General features: G+C 40.6%; 2 protein-coding genes across 4 annotated transcripts in view; both read right to left on the reverse strand.

The window, feature by feature from the left end:
* The window catches only part of LOC138064679 (sorting nexin-24), an 88,643-nt gene extending 85,621 nt beyond the window's left edge, over positions 1-3,022 (reverse strand). The window contains exon 1 of the mRNA XM_068928381.1: positions 2,888-3,022. Coding sequence (XP_068784482.1) covers positions 2,888-2,947 — 60 coding nt within the window. The 5' untranslated portion in view covers positions 2,948-3,022. The remainder of the gene's footprint in view (positions 1-2,887) is intronic.
* A 7,123-nt stretch (positions 3,023-10,145) lies between these two features.
* Positions 10,146-19,687, reverse strand: part of LOC138064680 (sorting nexin-2) — a 34,241-nt gene continuing 24,699 nt past the window's right edge. For all 3 annotated transcript variants that reach the window (XM_068928384.1, XM_068928385.1, XM_068928387.1), the window contains 8 exons: positions 19,418-19,493; positions 17,961-18,074; positions 17,640-17,733; positions 15,591-15,796; positions 14,445-14,588; positions 11,535-11,615; positions 11,352-11,423; positions 10,146-10,659 (listed from right to left, as the gene is read on the reverse strand). In XM_068928384.1, coding sequence (XP_068784485.1) covers positions 10,609-10,659; positions 11,352-11,423; positions 11,535-11,615; positions 14,445-14,588; positions 15,591-15,796; positions 17,640-17,733; positions 17,961-18,074; positions 19,418-19,493 — 838 coding nt within the window. In that variant the 3' untranslated portion in view covers positions 10,146-10,608. The remainder of the gene's footprint in view (positions 10,660-11,351; positions 11,424-11,534; positions 11,616-14,444; positions 14,589-15,590; positions 15,797-17,639; positions 17,734-17,960; positions 18,075-19,417; positions 19,494-19,687) is intronic.

The raw sequence follows: 19,687 nt of genomic DNA on the forward strand, positions 1-19,687 counted from the left end.
AACAGGAAAGCGTTTTTTGTCAGCTGTGTGGAGCCGCTGTAGGGAGGATCTCCAGTCACTCTTCTTCCATTCTCTCATTGCACCTAGGGGATCGCTGCTGCTTCTAGAAAACAAACTACAAAACCCCTCACCACACTTCTCAAAAACCCCTCCTTCAGCCCACTTTCTCTGTAACAGGCCCTCAAAGTCACAGAGGAGACGACCAAGCTTTGTGACCTCCTAGGATGTTACCGGGCTTGTGTGGAACTGGCACACCAGCAAACTTCTGTGTAGCCCAAGCACCATCATCCCTTTATACCATTAATCACACCATCTCTGATATTTCCTTGTTTCAGTCACTCCAAGCAAACATCTTCATTTGGAGCTTGGATATGCTAAGAAGCAAGTTATCACTTGTAGGGAAGAGAATGGTAAGAAGTCAGGTGTGGCAAGTTGCACTGCTATGACCCTCACTGTAATTCGTTTTAAATGTTAACACTGTATGTAAGCTGAATGACATAAAATAATTGAAATAAAATCACCTATACCATTTCACAGAAATGCTATACTCCGACGTATTACAGCACTCCTGGCTTCTACCCATCCCTTAAATCCAAAGGTTACATTTCGAAGAGATTCAGAACTTCCACAGAGTCACCTTCTACCCTTACCTCAATTTTTCTAATTCAGCACGTCCAGGTAGCCCAGAAGTGGTTAAAGAGGCTACTTAATCACAACGTCCTTTATCTTCAACGCCCATAGTTTATAGCGGTATCTACTGAAACTACAGCTTCTTCTGACCATTAACTCCTGCATGAAGAGGCCCAAAAGGAGAAGAGCAGATACGGTCTGGACACCAAAACATTTATTCACAGAAACTCACCAAGCTAAATCCTTTTTGGCTCAAAGCCAAATAATTCTTACGTCAATGTTTTTCTTACGTAAATATCTCTTCCCACACAATATCTTCCCAGCTAGTGCAGAGTGATGGCAAGCTACAGCAAGCTCTCAGCCATTGCTTTGCTGGAGAGAGTGCTTGCTTACAGTGCATTCGTTTGCATTACCATGAACTCCAATGCTTGGTACAATATTTTTGCAAATTCTTTAATAATTTAACATACTTTCACTTGCATTAGAGCAAGTCTGGCTCATGTACGGTCAATAAACTCTTTAAAACCAAAACAAACACCTGTTATAATCAGAAGAGACTTCCATATCCTGTCCCATAGGATGCCTGACGCAGAGGAACTTTAGCTGTGACTGCTGTTACAGTTTCATGCTCGGTGAAATCCTTGAACTAATGCGTCTGATAGCGTAAAGCGTCATGGTTTGCATGGGATGTAAAATGGAGATTCAGGGAACTCATCTGACTGAAGAGGCACACTCATCAACACAAGGACAACCATTAATCGCTAATAAGCCAGACCAAATTCATACTGGCAAGTTTCAGATGCATGAGTTACTCATCACCAGTGACAAGAGACAACCACTGCTGTAATAAGTAAACTGTTTCACTTCCAAGACTATGATTTGTTTTCCAGAAAGATACAGTTTCAATTCTAATTTCTTTGAAGTTTAGTGAGCAGGGTCTTACACATCAGGCATCCACGTGGCATCTATAAAATCAGAGACAAATCCTTTAGCAGGATTCACAGACAGAATTACTGTTAAAAATAAAAAATAAATACAAACACTAAAAATACTTTCTACAAATACATACTGCCATAAAAATATCCGTTCACTCCTAAAATTCACTAGTTTAGTTTGTGGCTCTGACACCAATGAATGATCTAGATGTCAGAGGGTAAAGCAGAACAATGCCCCCACACCTGGCTCACCTTTGATGATTTAACATACAACTCCTGTGCACGCAGAGGTACAAACTTCCACCACATGAGCAAAGACAAACTGCCCATTGCAGGCTTGAAAAGCTCTACACAGACTGGCATGGTTTTGCCGGTACAGAGGAACAACATACAGCATTAGCACGAGGTAGATGAGCTTATCACTTGAGCCAGCTTCCTCTGAAAGGTGCAATGGAGAAATGCAGCTGGGCACTGTGCAACTACCAATCCTACCAATCTTCTCTACTCTGTAAGATGACCAGATTTTTCCTGGTATTTCTTAACAGCTCAGAATTACTAAATGCATTTAATAAAATAAGCTGGCTTTGAACACCCACCTTCAGCCAAGTGCCCTGAACTTTGGTTCAGCACATCCCATACATCCACTAAGAAACACGTGGAAATAGTGTTACGTCCCAACAGCTCCGTGAGGCTGCAGGATTGCTGAGGTGGGACAAGACCCCCTGCTCAGGCAGGGTGAGGCAGAGCCAGCCGCCCAGGGCTGCGTCCAGTTGGGTTTTTCAATACCTCCAAGGATGGAGGCTCCACAACCTCCTTGGGCAGCCTGTTCAGTGTCCGCGACTGGATAAAAGTTTCTTCTTCCGTTTAGGTGCGATCTGCTGCATTTGGATTTGCGTTCAGTGCCTCTCACCCTGTCCCCGGGCACCACTGAGGGGAGCCTGGCCCGCTCCTCTTCGCACCACCCGCCATCAGGTGTTCACACGCACTGAGCCCTCCCGCAGCCTCCCTCCAGCCCCCTCTTCGCACCACCCGCCATCAGGTGTTCACAAGCAGAGCCCTCCCGCAGCCTCCCTCCAGCCCCGCCACCATCCCCGCGGCCCTGCGCGGGACGCCCAGCGCCGGGCAGGGGGTCGGGCCGCCCCCACCACCCACAGCCGGCCAAGCTGTCGTTGTGACAGTTATAACGGCCGCGGGCGCGCGCGCTGCTGGGGCGGGGTAGAGGAGGGGAGGGGGGACAGGAAGGGATCGCAGCCCCGGCCCGGCCGCTGCGGCGAGGAGGCGCCGCCGCGAGGCGCGGGGGTCTCGCGCCCGGCCGCGCTCACCGTGTAGCCCCGCTCCAGCTCGCTCTCCTCGTAGCGGAAGGACGGGATGAACACCTCCATGGCGGCGACGGCGCCGGGCCGGGCGGCGGGGGGGGGGGAAGGGGGAGCCGCCCGCTCCCCCTACAGCGGCCACCGGCGCCCCGCGAGCGGCGCCGCCGCAGCCATCGGCCGGCGGGCACGTGACACCGCCCACGTGACGGCGCGCGGGGCGGGGCCACCGGCACCTGCGGGGGCCCGCGGGGCGGGGCCTCAGCGCGGGGTGGGTGGGGAGGGGCGGCACCTGCGTCACGGCCGCCATGCTGCCGAGGGAGGTGTCTTACAGCACAGTTTGAGCGCCCCTGCCTTAACCCGCCGCCAGGTCCCGACTGGAGAGCGGGGCGGGGGAAAGAGATATAAAGCTGTTTTAGAGTCTGAGTTTGAAAGGGATGAATGTATAGGCTTAGGTTCACGCGGGACACACCACTTGCTCACCTACGTGGCGAGCCAGATCCTGAGGAGAGCACAACAATCTCCTATCTGTGCCGGTACCTGCTGTGAAGCCCGTGAAACCCACGTTTTGTGCAGACCCGAGGGAAAGCGGCTGCACTGCGCAGTCTCCTGAGCCAGCGCCTGGCAACTCTTCATCTAGCAGAGCAAGCCAAACCCTTTCAGACAATTTCAGAGACGATTTCTATTCTTTTGGGAGATTAAATACAACTTCTTACTCCTCCAAAGAAGCGGCTACACAGCAGCTTCCACCTCACCCAAATTTCCAACACCAAGTTTCAAAACATTGAGATACACCACGAGATGACAACGAACCGCAGCCGTATTAGCTAGACGGCAACGCTTTCAAACTACACGTTACAAGGTGTTGTAAGTGCTGGACAGTCTTCAGTGGTCAGATGGGTAACTTCACCATCTCTCATTGGTCTTTTAAAGAAGAGCTACCGCTATGAACTCGGGCTCATCCAACCCTTGTTGGATTTTGTATAAGCGGATTCAAATAGACCAACATAGCTTGAGAGCAGACACAAATCAAAATTAATGATCTCTTAAATCTTACTTATACCTCCATGATCATGCTATCTCAGTGTCTCAAAGAGCATCTTTTTGGAGTGCCTTCTGAAAACCCATCTGCTTCCTTCTAGCCTAGAAGCATCAAGCGGAAAAGGTGTCACAAGCCCTCTCCCCGCCCCCATTTCTTTTTCTTTTACTGCCAGCTAAGTTTAGTTATATTTTGCTTTACGCAAAGACTTGGAGAATTAGATAGAAAGTAAAATACTTCTGACTAAAAAAAAAACAGAGAATAAAAGCCCAACTAAAACAATATAACAGCTGTAAGTAATAGAAACCCACCTGAAATCAAAGCTAGCCAGTCCCAGGGTTATCTGTCCCCGCCTCTCGCTGCCCCTTGGCCGGCGCCCAGGGTTATCTGTCCCTGCCTCATGCTGCCCCTTGGCCAGCGTCGGCAACCGCTGCCAACCAGCGGCTCCAGGCCAGCTCCAGCGCTGTCCGAGGGCGGGGGAGAGGAGAACAAACAGGTTTTTGGGTCCCAGTCCCAGTGCTTCCCAGTTTGAGAGCGCTTTAGCTGTAGCGATCAAATCTTGAAAAACTGCTGTGAAGACTAAAAGGGCTTGAATAAGCAATCCCCTTTTTCCCCAGAGCATGCTCTGCTAGACATGTTATAATCCTCGCATGGAAAGACAGCCCATATAATAACAGAAAGTTGTAGTCTAATTAGTGCATTAAATGTAGGCACCCTAAAGGACAATTTTAACACTATCGTAAATGTTAAGACTCTGGTGAAGATGCCAGTCTTTAAGCTTAAATTTCTGTTTTTCACCCAGTATAAGGAGGACAGATAATAGGAATGACACTATTTACATCATACATTTATGTATGGTGTATAATACATTTAATGTATTTACATAATACATTTATGCTGATGCAAAGCCAGTAGAAGAATTTCACACTATTTGTGGTTGCTAGTAATTTAATAACCAATAATTTCCAAAACCTACTCTCCCCCCAATGTAGTATAACTTATTACCAAAGAAAAGTTTGAGATATTAATCTGGTTTCCAGTTCAATAGTACATAATGGAAATTTTGACCGTGCATCAGCCAAGAGGAACAAGCAAGATTACATGGTGAGCTGCATTCAAACGCATCAATATGTTTTGGAATGTTAAATAATTAATTTGCACCATGTATCATCATTAGTTAGCTAATCTTGAAAGTTACAGCTAAAGAAAAATTAGGATTTCTCCTCATGGCTGACAGACCAAGGATCATCTTTTCTGTCTCATACATTTAGGGACAAAAACTTAACATTAATTCCTAAAACACAAATCAACATCTGTGCGAGTCACAGATAGCCTGAGTGAGCACAGGAATATTATCCAGGAATCCTGTTTTTCAAAGCTAATTGCACAAGTGACACAATGATTCCCCCACACACACAAGCAGCGAAGAGAATGGAATATAGTTTCAACGCAGCTTGATTTCAACTGGGACAGATTTCCGTTAAAATCATATTAGTAATCTTAACAGCAAAACTGTGAAAGGGTTGAGCTGTACTGGTAACAGCTACATGGGCTGCCTTCCAATTCATCTGTTAAGCAGACCCAAAAAGGTCTTCTAGGAACTGTAGGTTTTAGTCTGTTTGTGTGTGTGGTGTTTTTTTGTTTGTTTGTTTGTTTAAGTTACAGATATCAGTGTCTTGGGCTATATTCTTAACTTAATTTCATCTAGAAGCTAAACTACATGAATAAGTATACTCCTACTTTGACTGGTAGTTGCCATTAGGCTCCATCTTAGACTTCCACGATCACAGAGACTATACTAGCAAGAATGATCATTGCTTAGTCTAATCAGTAAAGCAGGCCACACTTTGAATAAAAGACTGAATGAAAATGTGTCATATTCCACAATTAGCTTTCAGTCTATCTATAAATTAAACATATTTTTGAGAGAGAAGAAAAAAAAAAAAAAAAAAACTTTGTTGACCACTTCTGCTCCCCCCGCTACACCCTCACCCAACCTTTTTCTTTTCCCTCTAATCACCTGTTGTCTCTGTTCAATCCCTCCTAGGAGAATTTGGCGTCTTCATGCTAGGATGAAGATATTACAGATGAGACAGCTATCCTGAAAGTAACTCTTCTCCCTGTCCCCTCTCCACACAAATCCTTCTTTACTCAAGTGTTCCATCTTAGCTCCTTTGCCTAGGATTGTGGAGTCCCAAAATTAAAAAAGAAATAAAACATCATGGGAGAGGAAGAGAGGAACAGACATTGGCAACTCTCAAACACCACTTCCCAGCAAGTAACACTCACTATTCAAGGACTCTCCAAATGGCTAGTTCCCTGATTAGAAATAGGCAAAAGAAACACACATAAAAATTCTAATCAAAGTGATAAATAAAGTACATATCAAAACATGAGCCCAGATTAAAAAAGTCTTTAGTAAGAACATAGTCAACGTCAGTTTGCTAACTTTCTAACTGCTAACAGAAAAATTGGTTTTAAATAAACCAGTCCTTGTGATCTTGATGCACTTCATTGTAATACTACAGACATTGATTTCCTAAGTAAACGGTAGCAAAGTTCAACACACATCATAATCCCATAGGTAAAACAACATTTGCTTATTAAGGCGTTCACCTCTTCCTCCCTCCTCTGCGAAGACTTAGCTTGAATTTTAAGTGGCATAGTTGCTCTAAAACAGCACAAAGCACTTTCAGCGTCCTGTTAGCACAACCAAAAACCGTCTTATACAAGTATGCGACTTCAGAAAAAAGATGTGAGGATAATTCTGGAAGAGTCAGTCTGCTTTCTACATACGAGTTTTTTCATGCCTCGGCTATCTAGAACCAAACATGAAGTTTGTTCCCTTTCTCAACAGCCACTATGTTGGGAGCTGATGAGGAAGTAGTACTCAAAGCAGTGTGTGTGTACACATACGTACGTATCTGGGATATGAGGCTAAGGTACAAGTATTTCCTTTCTCATGCTTTGTGCAACTCTCTTCTTATTTTGATTATCTCATAAACCATAGATACGGGGTTTTTTTCTCCCCTATTTTCATTGTGCATTGCTTTTACTCTATTTTTCATAGAAGCAGGCTGTTAAAAAAGCAGCTCCAAATTCTGTCCAAGCTGCCTCCCACGTTCTTCTGAAACCCTTTTTCTTAATGATGTTACCACAGAAGACAGATTTGGGTTATTTTGTCTCCTTTTCATATGGAGGTTGTTTCCTCACAGATTTGGGCAGAGAAAACAAACAAACAAACAAGTACTTTTAGTAGTGCAGTCAAAAGTTATTTTGCTGATTAGCAAGTTCACCTCTCATTCAACTATGGAAGGTAGAAGAATTAAGAAACTGGAGGAACTCCTTAGTAGATAACAAGTATGATCTTGAACAGCCCTGCAACCTCAGCTCCTTACGTGTTTAACATTAAACTTGTTTTCTTTGCATGGTTGTAAGAGATTCATATTTTGCCAGGGATACAAATCATTACACAGCCTCTTCCACCTGGCAAATGAAAGACCAGACAGAAAAATGTGGATTTAAAGATAATCATTGCACCGTACCCATAATTGTACTGTATGTTTGCTGTTCACTTAAATGCCCAGGATATGCTAATCAAAGACTGAAACGATGACTAAGATTTGGCAAGGCACATGCATCATTTGCTGTACCAAAAAAAGGAATGTAAACAAAACATTCGTCCCAGTTTTGACCAAGATAAATCCCCTCACTAAAAATAGCTGCGAAAACTGAAAACCTAGAAAGAATGCATTTGAAAATGAGAATGGCAGAAGACTCCAGGTGAATGGAGAACTTCCCATTTGTAGCCAGCAGGTCCTCTCCACTAGAGCTTGAAAGAAACCGACATATTTGGGGCACAAACTCCAGATATGTCAAAACACAAACTGAGGTTTTCAGAAGGAAATAGTCTGGGAGAGGTACAGGACAGAATAATTGACAGGGAAAGCACAATATTCTCTCTTAAAAGGACAGTGGCTAAAGAAAAGATGAGACTTACTGTACACACTGAATGCCAGGAAAAGAAAGATAACATAATGCCTTCAAGGAAATATTAGTCTTCAATTTGAGCTACACCACTTCATCATTCAGGGGCAAAAATTTTCAATTCAAAAAACACAATGGAGGTGATGGATACAAGAGCAGGGATGATTTAAAACTCATGGCTGCAAACATCTAAGTTTGTTTTAACCTGGCAAGTAAACTAGGCTTCAGTAGCACCACGACTTACCTTTTATACAGCATTGCAAACGTACAGCACCCCTTACCTGAACAGTAGTTCTTCACTATTTTGCCAACAATCGTTTTGTTCATTCTAAGGATTCTTCAGCACTATGGGGACTTGGAGTTTCAGGAAAATGACATTTCCACAAGAATAATATCCTCCAGTGAGCTCCACAGTGAAAATAGTTCAGCAACACCACCATACACTTGGTTCGAGTAGTATCTGCTAGTACAGATGTTACTAATTCTTGTACTAGGAAAGATTAGCAATCCCTCAGTCTTTACGGTGTAAAGGAATATAAGCAAAATAAACAAACAGGTCCTAGAAACACTCCTGTTCTAGGCAAGCTAAGAGTGACAGTCCATCAGGTCTGGTGTTCAAATTAATCTTGTGATGCTAAAGACGATGAAATTTTTGCATTAGTAACTCTGTGCCACTTAATTCCAGAAAACCTGTTATCTTTTTGTTCTCCCAAAAGTCTTTGTTTTTAAGAAAAAAAATTCTACACAACATATTCTTGTTTTTAGCTGTCCAGTAAAGCTACTTCTCATTTTGTTCACCCATTACAGAGGAAAAAGTGGATCCGGAATTCATCTCAATTCAGATGCTGATGCAAGCAAAAAGAATCAAGAGCTAAGAATGCTGGAGAATATGCTCAAAGAAAAGAGATCACAAAAGCATACGCTTACCCATTTTGAAACCGAGTCTTTAATTCTGAAAGTACCCGCTTTCACTTTCATTGTAAGTGATTTCAGGTTTAATGGTGAGCTGCCTATCAATTTTCATTAGCACTGAACAAACCAAAGTCAAGTATATCATAACACTCAGTAGCGTGTTATGCCTAGTTCAAATTCTTCACAATAAACCTGTTATAAACTTGAGCTTGTCAGAAATCAGACACAGGCTAAATGACTATGGCTGATGCACAAGTTATTACAAGCTTAAGGGTTTAGCATTCCAACTGTTTTAAAAAAAAGCCTGATAAAGACTTGATAAAGGCTTTTTGAAACTGCTTAGCTTCTGTACTAGTTTCCTTGAAAATTCCGAGAAATGCTGAGTCAACAGAACTCTGTGCAAAAGGGAAGACACTAATCTCGAAAGCTGAAACTAGTCTCCTTGTGTAAAACAGAGTGCATGATCTTTCAGCTGAATTTAAGTTTCCATTTTGTTCAGAAGTGCTATCGAGTGTTTCTTTATTCTCGACCATAAGTCATACAAATTCTTGGGCTTATCATGCAGTCTTACAATTAGCTGAAAGCAACAGCTCCTCTGGTGTGTTATATAATTAGCATTCGTCCAGAAGTTGCTAATACTGTTAGGTTTATACATGCCACTCATGAATTCAGTATGAATTCAGTAAAAACACAGGACAAAGTAGCTTGTCCTATGTTCATCTTGCATATTTCAGAAAAATATTTTTAGCTGTACTGATACATAACAGAAGATATTAGCCAGCGTTAGCAATAATAATAGTAACCAGTGGTTTTCTAATCAAGAAAGTCCAGATAATAGAACACCAGCCCTTACAACTAGCTTGCACTCTCAATTGAAAGACAGACTTTTCCTTGCTCAGGTGCCAGAATTGATGAAAGATTTCCCCCCCCCCCTTTTTGTATCTCAAGACCATTCAAGACAAAATTAAAACTGACGAAATTTATCAGTCCAATATGACATCTGTATTTGGCCAGCAGGTGATCTTAGCCCTTCAGAAGCTTTGTAAGATATTCAGAAAAGATTTCAGTTCACGCATGTCTGTTGGCCAAGCTTCAGTCTTTTGACCCTAACCATATTAAGGCATTACAGTTTACCAAGGCAGTGATAACTTCAGGTTAAAAGAACGCCTGTAACAAAGAGAACCAGATTTAAAAAGCAGAACAGTTCACCACAAATACTTATTCGTGAATCTTTAGCACCGTCTTTGATGTTCTTTACCAGATGGTGTGTTTCTGCCTTGGTTATAACCTCCATTTGTTAAAAATGCTACTTCTAAGAATACAGTAAACATCTACAGAAAACAAACCAGGGGAGTTTAATGTTTCACAAGGTACATCCCTTTATTATTGTAATCACAAAAACATGATTTTGTACAGGAATGTGTAAGTGAACATTAATCAATGCAATTAAATTTGTTTCATAAAGATCAGGTAAACATACTACAGAACATTGTATTGTAAAGAACAAAAATATCTGCTTTCTGGCCTTGCAGTGCACGTTTTAGTGCAAGTATTAAGACACAATAGTGTTCAATTCAGCAATGTATTGCAGAACATCATGCCACAGTCCACTTTAAAGAGGGTCAGGACATGCAGCTTGTTAATAAAATGCGGTAGTATACAAAAGAGCCACATGTTAATTCATAAAATATATAGTGGTTTATTTGGATGATTTTAAAGTGATTTCACTGTGGAATTTAGTTTTTTTATCCAGGACAAACATCCAGAGTGCCTTGTTATTTGGAATATTCTTCTTTTAGGCGATGGCTTTGGCTTCAGGTAGGAATGCCTCCCAATATTTTATTAGCTTGGAGAGAAGGAAAACACCTCCCTGTTAAGTACTGAATGTTGGAAAAAGAAAACACATACACCTTCCTCCTCCTGCGCTGGACTTGTCTCCACAGGAGAAAGTAAAAACATAGATGCTTCATACTATCCATTAACATGTTATATGATGCAAGAAAAAAAAAAAAAGTAATAAAGACACAAATCTGCTCACGATAACAGAATTACCCTTACGCACTGAGCACTAGGCCACAGGATATATTTATACAGAATTCGTTTGCCAGCTCAGTTTGCTATTCTTACCTTAAACTGAAAGTTATTTTACTGCTGTAAAATATTCAGCATGGTTTTTTTTGATAAAAAAACTTTTAAGTATTCAAGTCTCTTCAGTAAGTTTAAGCACATATTCAGTACACATTACTCCCACCTACAAGTGAAAATGTTAACTCAGTTTCAGAGAGAGAACAGACAAGACACTACTCCCTTACACCTCCCCAAGGAAGCTTCTCCTTTGCACTCCTGAGTTAGAGCTATGCAAGTAAGAACAGTAATAGCTAGGTGACAGCAATCACTATGTTCAGCAATATAGCACAGACTAGAATCAGTCCTCCGTGTTTTTAGGAACTGCTATACCTAAAGCCTGTCTTTTTTAATTAACCTAATATGGAACATAGCAGTGTATTAGCTTGTACAAACATTTAAAGTTTCTCTTACCTGCTGTTGTGTTTGCACTAATGACTCTAAGTACTTGATAATAACAGTTTTAAAGTCTTTCACTCGTTCCCTCTGTTAACAAATAAAGTAAATTAATTGCAGCAGATTACTCTTAAGCAATTTTGCTTGGAATGTTGATATTAAAGTAAAATTGTCATTTAGTTGAACAACAATTATACATGCCTCAAATCTTCCCACTTCCTTGCGAATGGTTTTGGAGATCTGTTCAAAATCTTTTTCCCCTTGTTGAACTTTTGTCTCCCACTGGCAAAGGAAAGACATGCAGAGATAAGGCTTTGCGTTCTCCATTCAACCTATCAGTACCTTTTTTTTCCTTTTTTTTCTTTTTTTTTGGGGGGGGGGGGAAACGACTATAGTCATTCAAGAGCTGAAAAGCAGCTGTTTGGTTTCAGATATACTTGAAAGAAAGTCTTAATATAACAATTTCAAAGCAAGATCCTGCAGAGAAGGATCTGTCTTCAGATCAGTTAAAGCAATGATACTGCCAAAGGCGATGATGCCTACATAGCATACAGAAAAATATCTGAGGTTTGTTAAGGAATACATAGTAAAAAATATTTCAAAGATTCTTTAGCAACGAAAAAAAAATTTCTCAAGGTTTAAGTTACTTAAACACTACTGTAAGAGGAGCCTAACCCTGTAAGCCTTCTGCGACTGCCTGTCCAGTCAAATGCGAGAGCCTCAGAAAATCAGTTCCCTGTATTTTCCCATTGACAGAAAAGGCGATTAAATCTTCACCTTGGCTTAGGGTCAAATATATGCTTATTTTTGTCATATTTCTGCTGCAGATGGCAGATGACAAGCTAAGGAGGGTGTGTTTCCTGGTTATGCGGTCAGACTGCACATTGCTTGGTCAAGCCAAAGCACGTGCTCTCCTGCTCACTGGGGACTGTTTTAAGAGACAGTGGGAGTAGAAAAGTTATTGCAGCTAAGAGCAGCACAGAAGGAAAATTCAGAGCAAGTGAAGCTGCTCATGGGGTTTTGCCATACTGGGAGCGCGGTATTAACATAATTGATACTACGTAACACTAGGTCACCTTCATAAACTTTCAGTTTATGGGAAAAGGGATCCAGCTACACCACGAAGGCGGCATCACCGGCTATGTTACCTTGTCATTACTAGGCTTCTTTTTTTGCACCTGCTTTTTCTAATATTGTTAAATTAAAGCCACCTGTGTAGGTGTAGTATAAAAAGGAAAATCTCTCCCTTCTGCGGGATTCCCGACTCTCGAGGCACAGGTGCGCTAACAGGCCTTCTAAAATGAAACGGCATCTCTCAATCTCACATACGGAATCACAAGAGTTCATACTTGTGGTAACAGTTATCTTCCTGAGGAAAAGGCACCAGGAAGCAACGTACGCTGGTACAGTATATTCCTGTCAGCAGTCCAGCGGTGCTGTTTACTGAAAGAGCGTTTTGCGGTGCCATGTAATCTTACTGATGCAGTGTGCAATGAACATCCAAATAAGTACCTAGATATTTATATTTTTAGTTTATATTCATTCAAAGTTCCCTTATTGTCTCTTCAGATGTATATTTACGAAGCTGTGCAATAAGCCGTAACAGGAGGTGCTTCAGAAAAACACTCATATGTACACAGCTTAGAGAGTTAGCTAATAAATGGGACAATATAAAGCTCAGCCCAGGAAAAGGGAGATTGAGACTGCTTTGAAGTATCTTCCTACCACAGCAGCTAGGGGCGCCGAAAGCCTCTGTAGGCCTACGGACCCACGCTCCAGTTTCATTATGTCCAAGTACGGGTTTATAAGAATTAACATTGCGTAACAGTCAGCAAACTTACAGTTTCTGAAAAAGAGAAATCTTCCCCTTGCTCAGTAGGGTGTTTCTAGGGCTACTCTCTTTCCTTTTTGCAGCTAAAAGGTATGAGTCATGGATGAAGCTCAAGCTGCATTGGCTTCTACTTTGCAATTTCTCTGCCAGAAGGACTACTATCATATATTCCCAGTTGCTGAATTCTATTTCAATAGCGGCAATAACTTGTCATCATGTTCAAATTGTGGGTTTACTAACAACCTTCTCTAATCACTTGAGCAAGTAAGAAAAACAAATCCTCCAGGAACATCATTAATTTTTTTATACTAGGGATGAGAAACAGTCACTGAGTATTTCCTACAGCTCCAAACATTCAGGAAGTATTTTCATCAGGGAGTTTCAGTTCACTTGTTGCATGGTGGATGGACGGGTGACATCAAGAGAGTCAACCAACAAGAATGTGGTCACACAAAAGCGATGCAGAGTTTTACCAGGCAACACAGTGGGATTTTTCGCTTTTTTGTTTTTTTCATTTGTTTCTGTTTTTTTAAGACAGACAAGTTAATGAGTAACTTCAGCACTGTACACAAAATACATCAAAGTGCAGAAAGAACAAAGCAGCTTGTGGTTAGCGACAAATGAGGCAGCCAAATGAAATAATTGCATAATACAGCTTGAAATCCGCAATGATGTTCTCCCATTATTTAATGGGAGATTACTGATGCATAACATTAATGCACACATTCTAGTTAAATAATTAAGTTGTCCTACCTCTTCAATTTCCTTAGTGAAGCATGACAGAAAAAGTGTATAAATTATGACACTTCAACATCTTAGATTTATTTTTACTGAAATTATACCCTATACCCTATGTGTGTGTGTATACACATATACATATATAGGCAGAAATGCAGCATCATCAAGCAAAATGCAGGAACAGTTCTCCATTATCTTTTTAGATAGACTTTAGTTTCAGAAGCAAAGAGATGCCTCTGTCTACCCAAGTTACCTGTAACAGTTAAGAGCATTTTAAAACTTGCCCGTATTCCCCTTCCTCCCATCTCCCAGACTCTGTAGAGACAGAATTCAACTGCCTTACAGATCTCAGAATGGATAACAACTGTGCACATTTAATATTTTAAATAAATTCCTTTTAACAATTTCAGTAAATATGGAAAACAGCAAACGAATAAGTTATTTGTAAAGAAAACTGTATAAAGTGGTGCATTAATGTGGAATGAATGAACCAATGCAAAAAGTCTGGCCTCCAGAATAACAGAAACGTTTGATAACGTTACCTCTTTTATCTCATCTTTAGCTTGCTGCAATTTATCAGGTTTGTTGGCAAGCTGGAGCTTTGCTTCAGCTTCACGTTTTTTTTGTAAGGTGACCTGAGCGTCTTGCCATTTCTGCCAGCATTTCATTCGATGATCAAACACACCCTGTAAAGATGGACAAAGTTATTAAGCAATTGGAATTGTTAAAGCCATCTACGTTCCTGTTAAGGAAATACATTTCTGCATAAAACTGGAGCAAGTGTACTGAAAGAAACTTCACTGTGTCTACCACAGGTGGTCTTGCATTTAATTTGGCAGCATGCTTGCAAAGCTGAATACTGCCTACAAATAAAGGGCATTCAATAAGCCTCTTCAGAGTGGACACCTTAGGGCCCCATACCCTTTTGTGTTCGTTGTGTTCCTTGTCCCATCACAACACTACCAAAGCAATTGCTACAAAGCGCTGCATTACACAAATGCTCCTCTAAATGCAGATGCTATCAAACCTTTTCATTGACTATATACATATCCAGCAATACATTTTTGTTAGCAATGGACTAACGTAGCAGAACTAAAAGTACACATACATTAAAAAAAAAAAAAAACATTGCAAACACCTGGCAAGTTCAAAGATATTTCCAGATAAAATTCTTAAGGCATCGCTCCCCATGTCAAAACCAAATCATGCTGTACAGCATGATTTATACCAAAACTTAACACTTTAATGAGATGTAGATCCTCAAATGATATTTGTTGCTTACTTACTGAAACTACTTGGCTACCTGATACAGCCAAATTATGGTTTCGAAAATACTTTATGGGAAAAAAAAAATCAGTTACCTGAATGAAAAAAGTACAGCATGCTAATTAGCGTGGTGTCCCTAAATACTGCGCACAGCTAGCATTGCTCTATTTAGAAGACATTCACCATTTACATTTTGTCTGGATCCGATTTATCCATGCCCATTTTTGATCACAGCCATTTACTGTGTGGATTATGGATTCATTCATTTTACTCAGTTGGCATTCAGACAAGAGCTCATCAAGTCCTGACTGCACAATAAAGCGTGCAAATGCACATGAACATGCATTTACTCCGAATCTATAAATTAAGGGGAAAGCGTGACCTCAAACAGAAAAATTAACATTTTGCCTAGCAGCACTCACTTTGACTGCAGCAATGAGACGAATGTAGTCACCAAGCAGTTCTGAGAACACATAGAAATCAGCAAAAGCTTGTTCTTGATGCAACTGATCTATCTTCTCCTCAACCTCTGCAAGCTGAGACAGAGCTCTAGACAGAGCAGTGTGGTCCTCAGAGTTACCTAACATGGCAGCACTTTTAGCAAAGGCAGCTGTGTTGGCCGAAAGCTCTGAAATACAGAAGTAATATTCAGTATAACGTAGTTAGTATCTTTTGTTACACTTCAGTATAGATCAACTTAAAACTGGTTCTTGAGCAGACACCTCTGCCCTACAGCCATCTTGACTTCACCAATTGAAAAATAACTGTATTTCCCAAACCTCATGATGGTAACACACATGGCCATGACACAAAGGCATTACAATGAAAGCACGTTTAGGAGAACATGGTGTACCCAATATCAGCAAATGATTTGCTGAATCCGTTATGTGATGCCTACTCTGTCTGGCAAAAGACACGGAAGAAACTGCCACTTCAGTATGAGCCAACTGCCCGGCTCAGAAAAACCCAGACCCACAAAACAAAAGCCAAGTCACCTACACAGCAAGTTCAAAACACTCTTTCCTGATCTGTAGCGTAGCTGAAAGTGCAACGCAGTAAGTAGTATTCAGTGAGAACATCAACAGCAGAGCAGAATTTGCTTCCGTTGTACTATTCTACTGACTAAAGTATCTTAAATGAGACTGCGCGTCCTGTAGCGTACGCCAGTCATGCATGCAAGGTGTACTGCAAGGCATGTTTAAAAAAAAAAATAACAGTAACAATAAAAAACCACCAGCATGACTGGCATTCATGAAGCCAAAGTTTTGAGCTTACTCATTAACAAATACTTGGACAATTGTCTCATCAAATCCCACTTAAGTCCTCCTGTATAAAGTTATCACCTATGAAGAACCTTTGAACAAAATATCGTATTAATCAAACTTCCTCTAAGATTGAAAATACAAGTTTGTTTGTGACTGTGCTAGCTTTGTAGAATTACTAGCACATCAGAAATTTTTATAGAAGAAAAAAGCTTCAGATACATAAAACCCTCACAATTTAGATACAACTCTAAAAAAAATAAATTTCTTCAAATTTAACCGCAGGCATCAAATCCACAGTAACCAAATACACGTTCATTTTCCATGTTCCTTCTTGAAATACTCTAACCTTGAGGACATCTGTCCAAAGATTTTTTTTTTTACTACAGAGAATAAATCCTGGTAGAGATCTGAGAAAGCAGCTTAAGACACATTCATGCATTTTTCAAAGTGCAGAGTTGAAAGGTGACCCCATACTTCAACATTAAGCAGTAGTGTCAGAAGGCACATTTATAGTGTTCCATATACTACCAAATTAAAGTCCGATTATTTTTAAAGCATGTGATGAAAAACAGTCTTTGACAAAACAGCTGCACAGGTGATTAAAATATTAAGTTTACGGGCATTCCCTCTCTCTGAAATAAGGAAATCTAAAGCTGACATTTTAAGACTAGTTATCTTTCCAGAACAGTTTATCTCAACTGTATCTTTGATGAAACATCGCTATGTGGACCAGTTTAAGATCAGCAAATCTCTGATGAAGGGCTTAAACTCAGTTAACAGTACAAAACTCAGCCATAAGATGTTTGAGTGGATTTGTGCAGCTGCTTTTTGTTCAAAAGGAAATGCCGCTCGCCGTGAGATCTACAGATACGTTTACAGATGTCTACTGTTGTTTCACTTGTTAGTTATAATATTAAAACTCTGCAAGAAAAAAAAAGTTCTACACTAATCAATACAGTAACTTACAAGTTCAGCAGAAAAAATGACAGCTATTTGGGATATATTAAAAAACAAACAAACAAAAAACCCAGAAACGCTAGAGTACTCTAAACCAAAAGGTACAGTTAGAAGATTTCTGCAGTAAAGTCTGCTGTACAACTCTGACTGTTTGTTACTTTAGAGCTCTAACATTATTAAGTTCCTGCTTCATTAATGTTTTTAAAGCTCTAAGCACTTAAGTCCACACAGTCAGAAAAATAAACGTACCTTTTCTGTGGCAGACTAATGCTTCGACACTGGCATGAAGTTTCCTAAGCTGCTGATCCAGATTCTCAAATTGCTGCTGTTTTTCTTCAAACCACTGACAAAAGATGAAAGAGTCAAGCATTACAAATTAGATTACCAACAGCATTTCTTGTTTTAAAGCAGCAAATTATCCATGTACTGCCAGGGTGGTCAACTAACACAGCTGAGAATCCAGGCCAATAAGCAAATTAATATCCCATTTTCTAGTTCTATAGCTTTAAAATGCAATTGTTGAGCCTCATTAATTCGTCTCATTATTCAAGTCGAAAAATCAGCTCTTACTGCATCCGATTCATTCATCTTGATTGTCATTTTGTTGACAGCGTCGGCAGCCTTGTTCACCATCCTCAATATTCCTGCTCCACTCAGAGCCTGGGTGTTAACCGCTCTCGGCAGCTGGAATTGAATGACAAATAAGGGCAAACAGACTGGTTAAAAGGCTGGAGGTTTAACTGGGCACCAGGGGGAAAGAAAAGGATATAGTGTTTTCTTTACTCCTATGTGTTTCAATATAGCAGAATCTAATTTCTCAGATTTACTACTTCTACGTTCTCAGAGGAAAACTTAAAAATACAGACTATTTACTTTTCTTCTGCACCTTTACATTTAAATGGAACAAACAACCTCCTTGTCAAAAGTTATTACGAACTAGCCTAAGGTCCTAACTAGCCACCTACACGTTACAGAGAACCAACTGGCGCTACAGAAACAAAAAAACTTACATTTCCAGTAAGTTAAGGTACAGAAATTCTGTAAAAATAATGCAAGTTTTACACTGTCTAAGGATCACAAAGAACTGATGTCCTTACTTTTAAATATAGGCCAGATTTCAAAACCTACCTCCAGAATATTGTGAGAACTGTCTATCTGCAAGGCACTTAGATATCCTCGGAGGTAAGTTAACAAACTTTAAATTTAACTGATATCATTCTTTGTTACAGTTAGTCCAAATATGCCGTACGAGATGGGCCCGACATCAGATCATTTACCCCTCGCAGTTGACGTTTCATGTGTCAGCAACATTGACAAATCCACTTTAAGTTATCTATCAATGATGCTTTTGTCAGCGGCAAGGCCTCTGTGACTTTTTAGTAAAGCTAAGATATTGACATTGGCCAAAAGACAGTTCAGTATTACAGCGAATCCACTATGCACATTTATAAGATGACTGATGTTTTTATAGAGGCATAACAGATGATCTCTTTTGCAATGTATTTAATGTTTGTGAAAGGTGCCAGATTGATAGCACTGGTGACTGAAGTCCTCTATCCACAAAACCTCTAGCACGGCCAGCAGCACTGCAAGCCTGTTCCTATTATCCCACCAATAAACCTGAAGCTTGACCACTGCAGGCAACCTGGCTTGGAAAAAGCTCTCTCACTTCCTGACCTTACTTAACCATTAGTAGCATCAGTTATGGATTTTCACTGTGTGTATGACAAGCTTCACTCGGAACTGGGCCACTCAGAACTGGACAGACCAACTAACTCACTTGGTAGAAGTCACTGAACAGTAAATAAGTTTTGGTCGCTACCAATCTAACGTTTAACAGAGGCTGAGGCAAAAGACTTTGCAGCTCGCTACCTAAGTAGCCTTCTGCCATTCTGTCCCATGAAGGGCACAATCCGATTTGATTTCATTTGAATTTAAGAGATCAGGTCTCAGTACAAAGAGAGTATATTACTTTGTAGGTTACCATATCTGAAAATAAATAGGAGAACTTAAAAGAACTTAAATACCTCAGAACTTTCCAAGAACTGCCTTAAATCTGGATCCTGTAACAAGGTTGGGTGTTTTACTGTTCGCTGTAGATACCTATGATTTTAAAAATTAAAATATTAGATAACAAAACAGATTTAATGCGCCTGACAGCATTGGAAAGTGTCCTTTATCTAAAGAACGGGTACAATGCAGGCAGCACGCAACTTCCCTTCATTATCTAATGGGGCTTGAACACTCTTGTAAAGTCACCTCTAAAGGGTCAGAGGATAGTTCAGTCTCCACGCCCC

Source organism: Struthio camelus, chromosome Z, assembly GCF_040807025.1.
Source record: "Struthio camelus isolate bStrCam1 chromosome Z, bStrCam1.hap1, whole genome shotgun sequence".
NCBI classification, from domain to species: domain Eukaryota; kingdom Metazoa; phylum Chordata; class Aves; order Struthioniformes; family Struthionidae; genus Struthio; species Struthio camelus.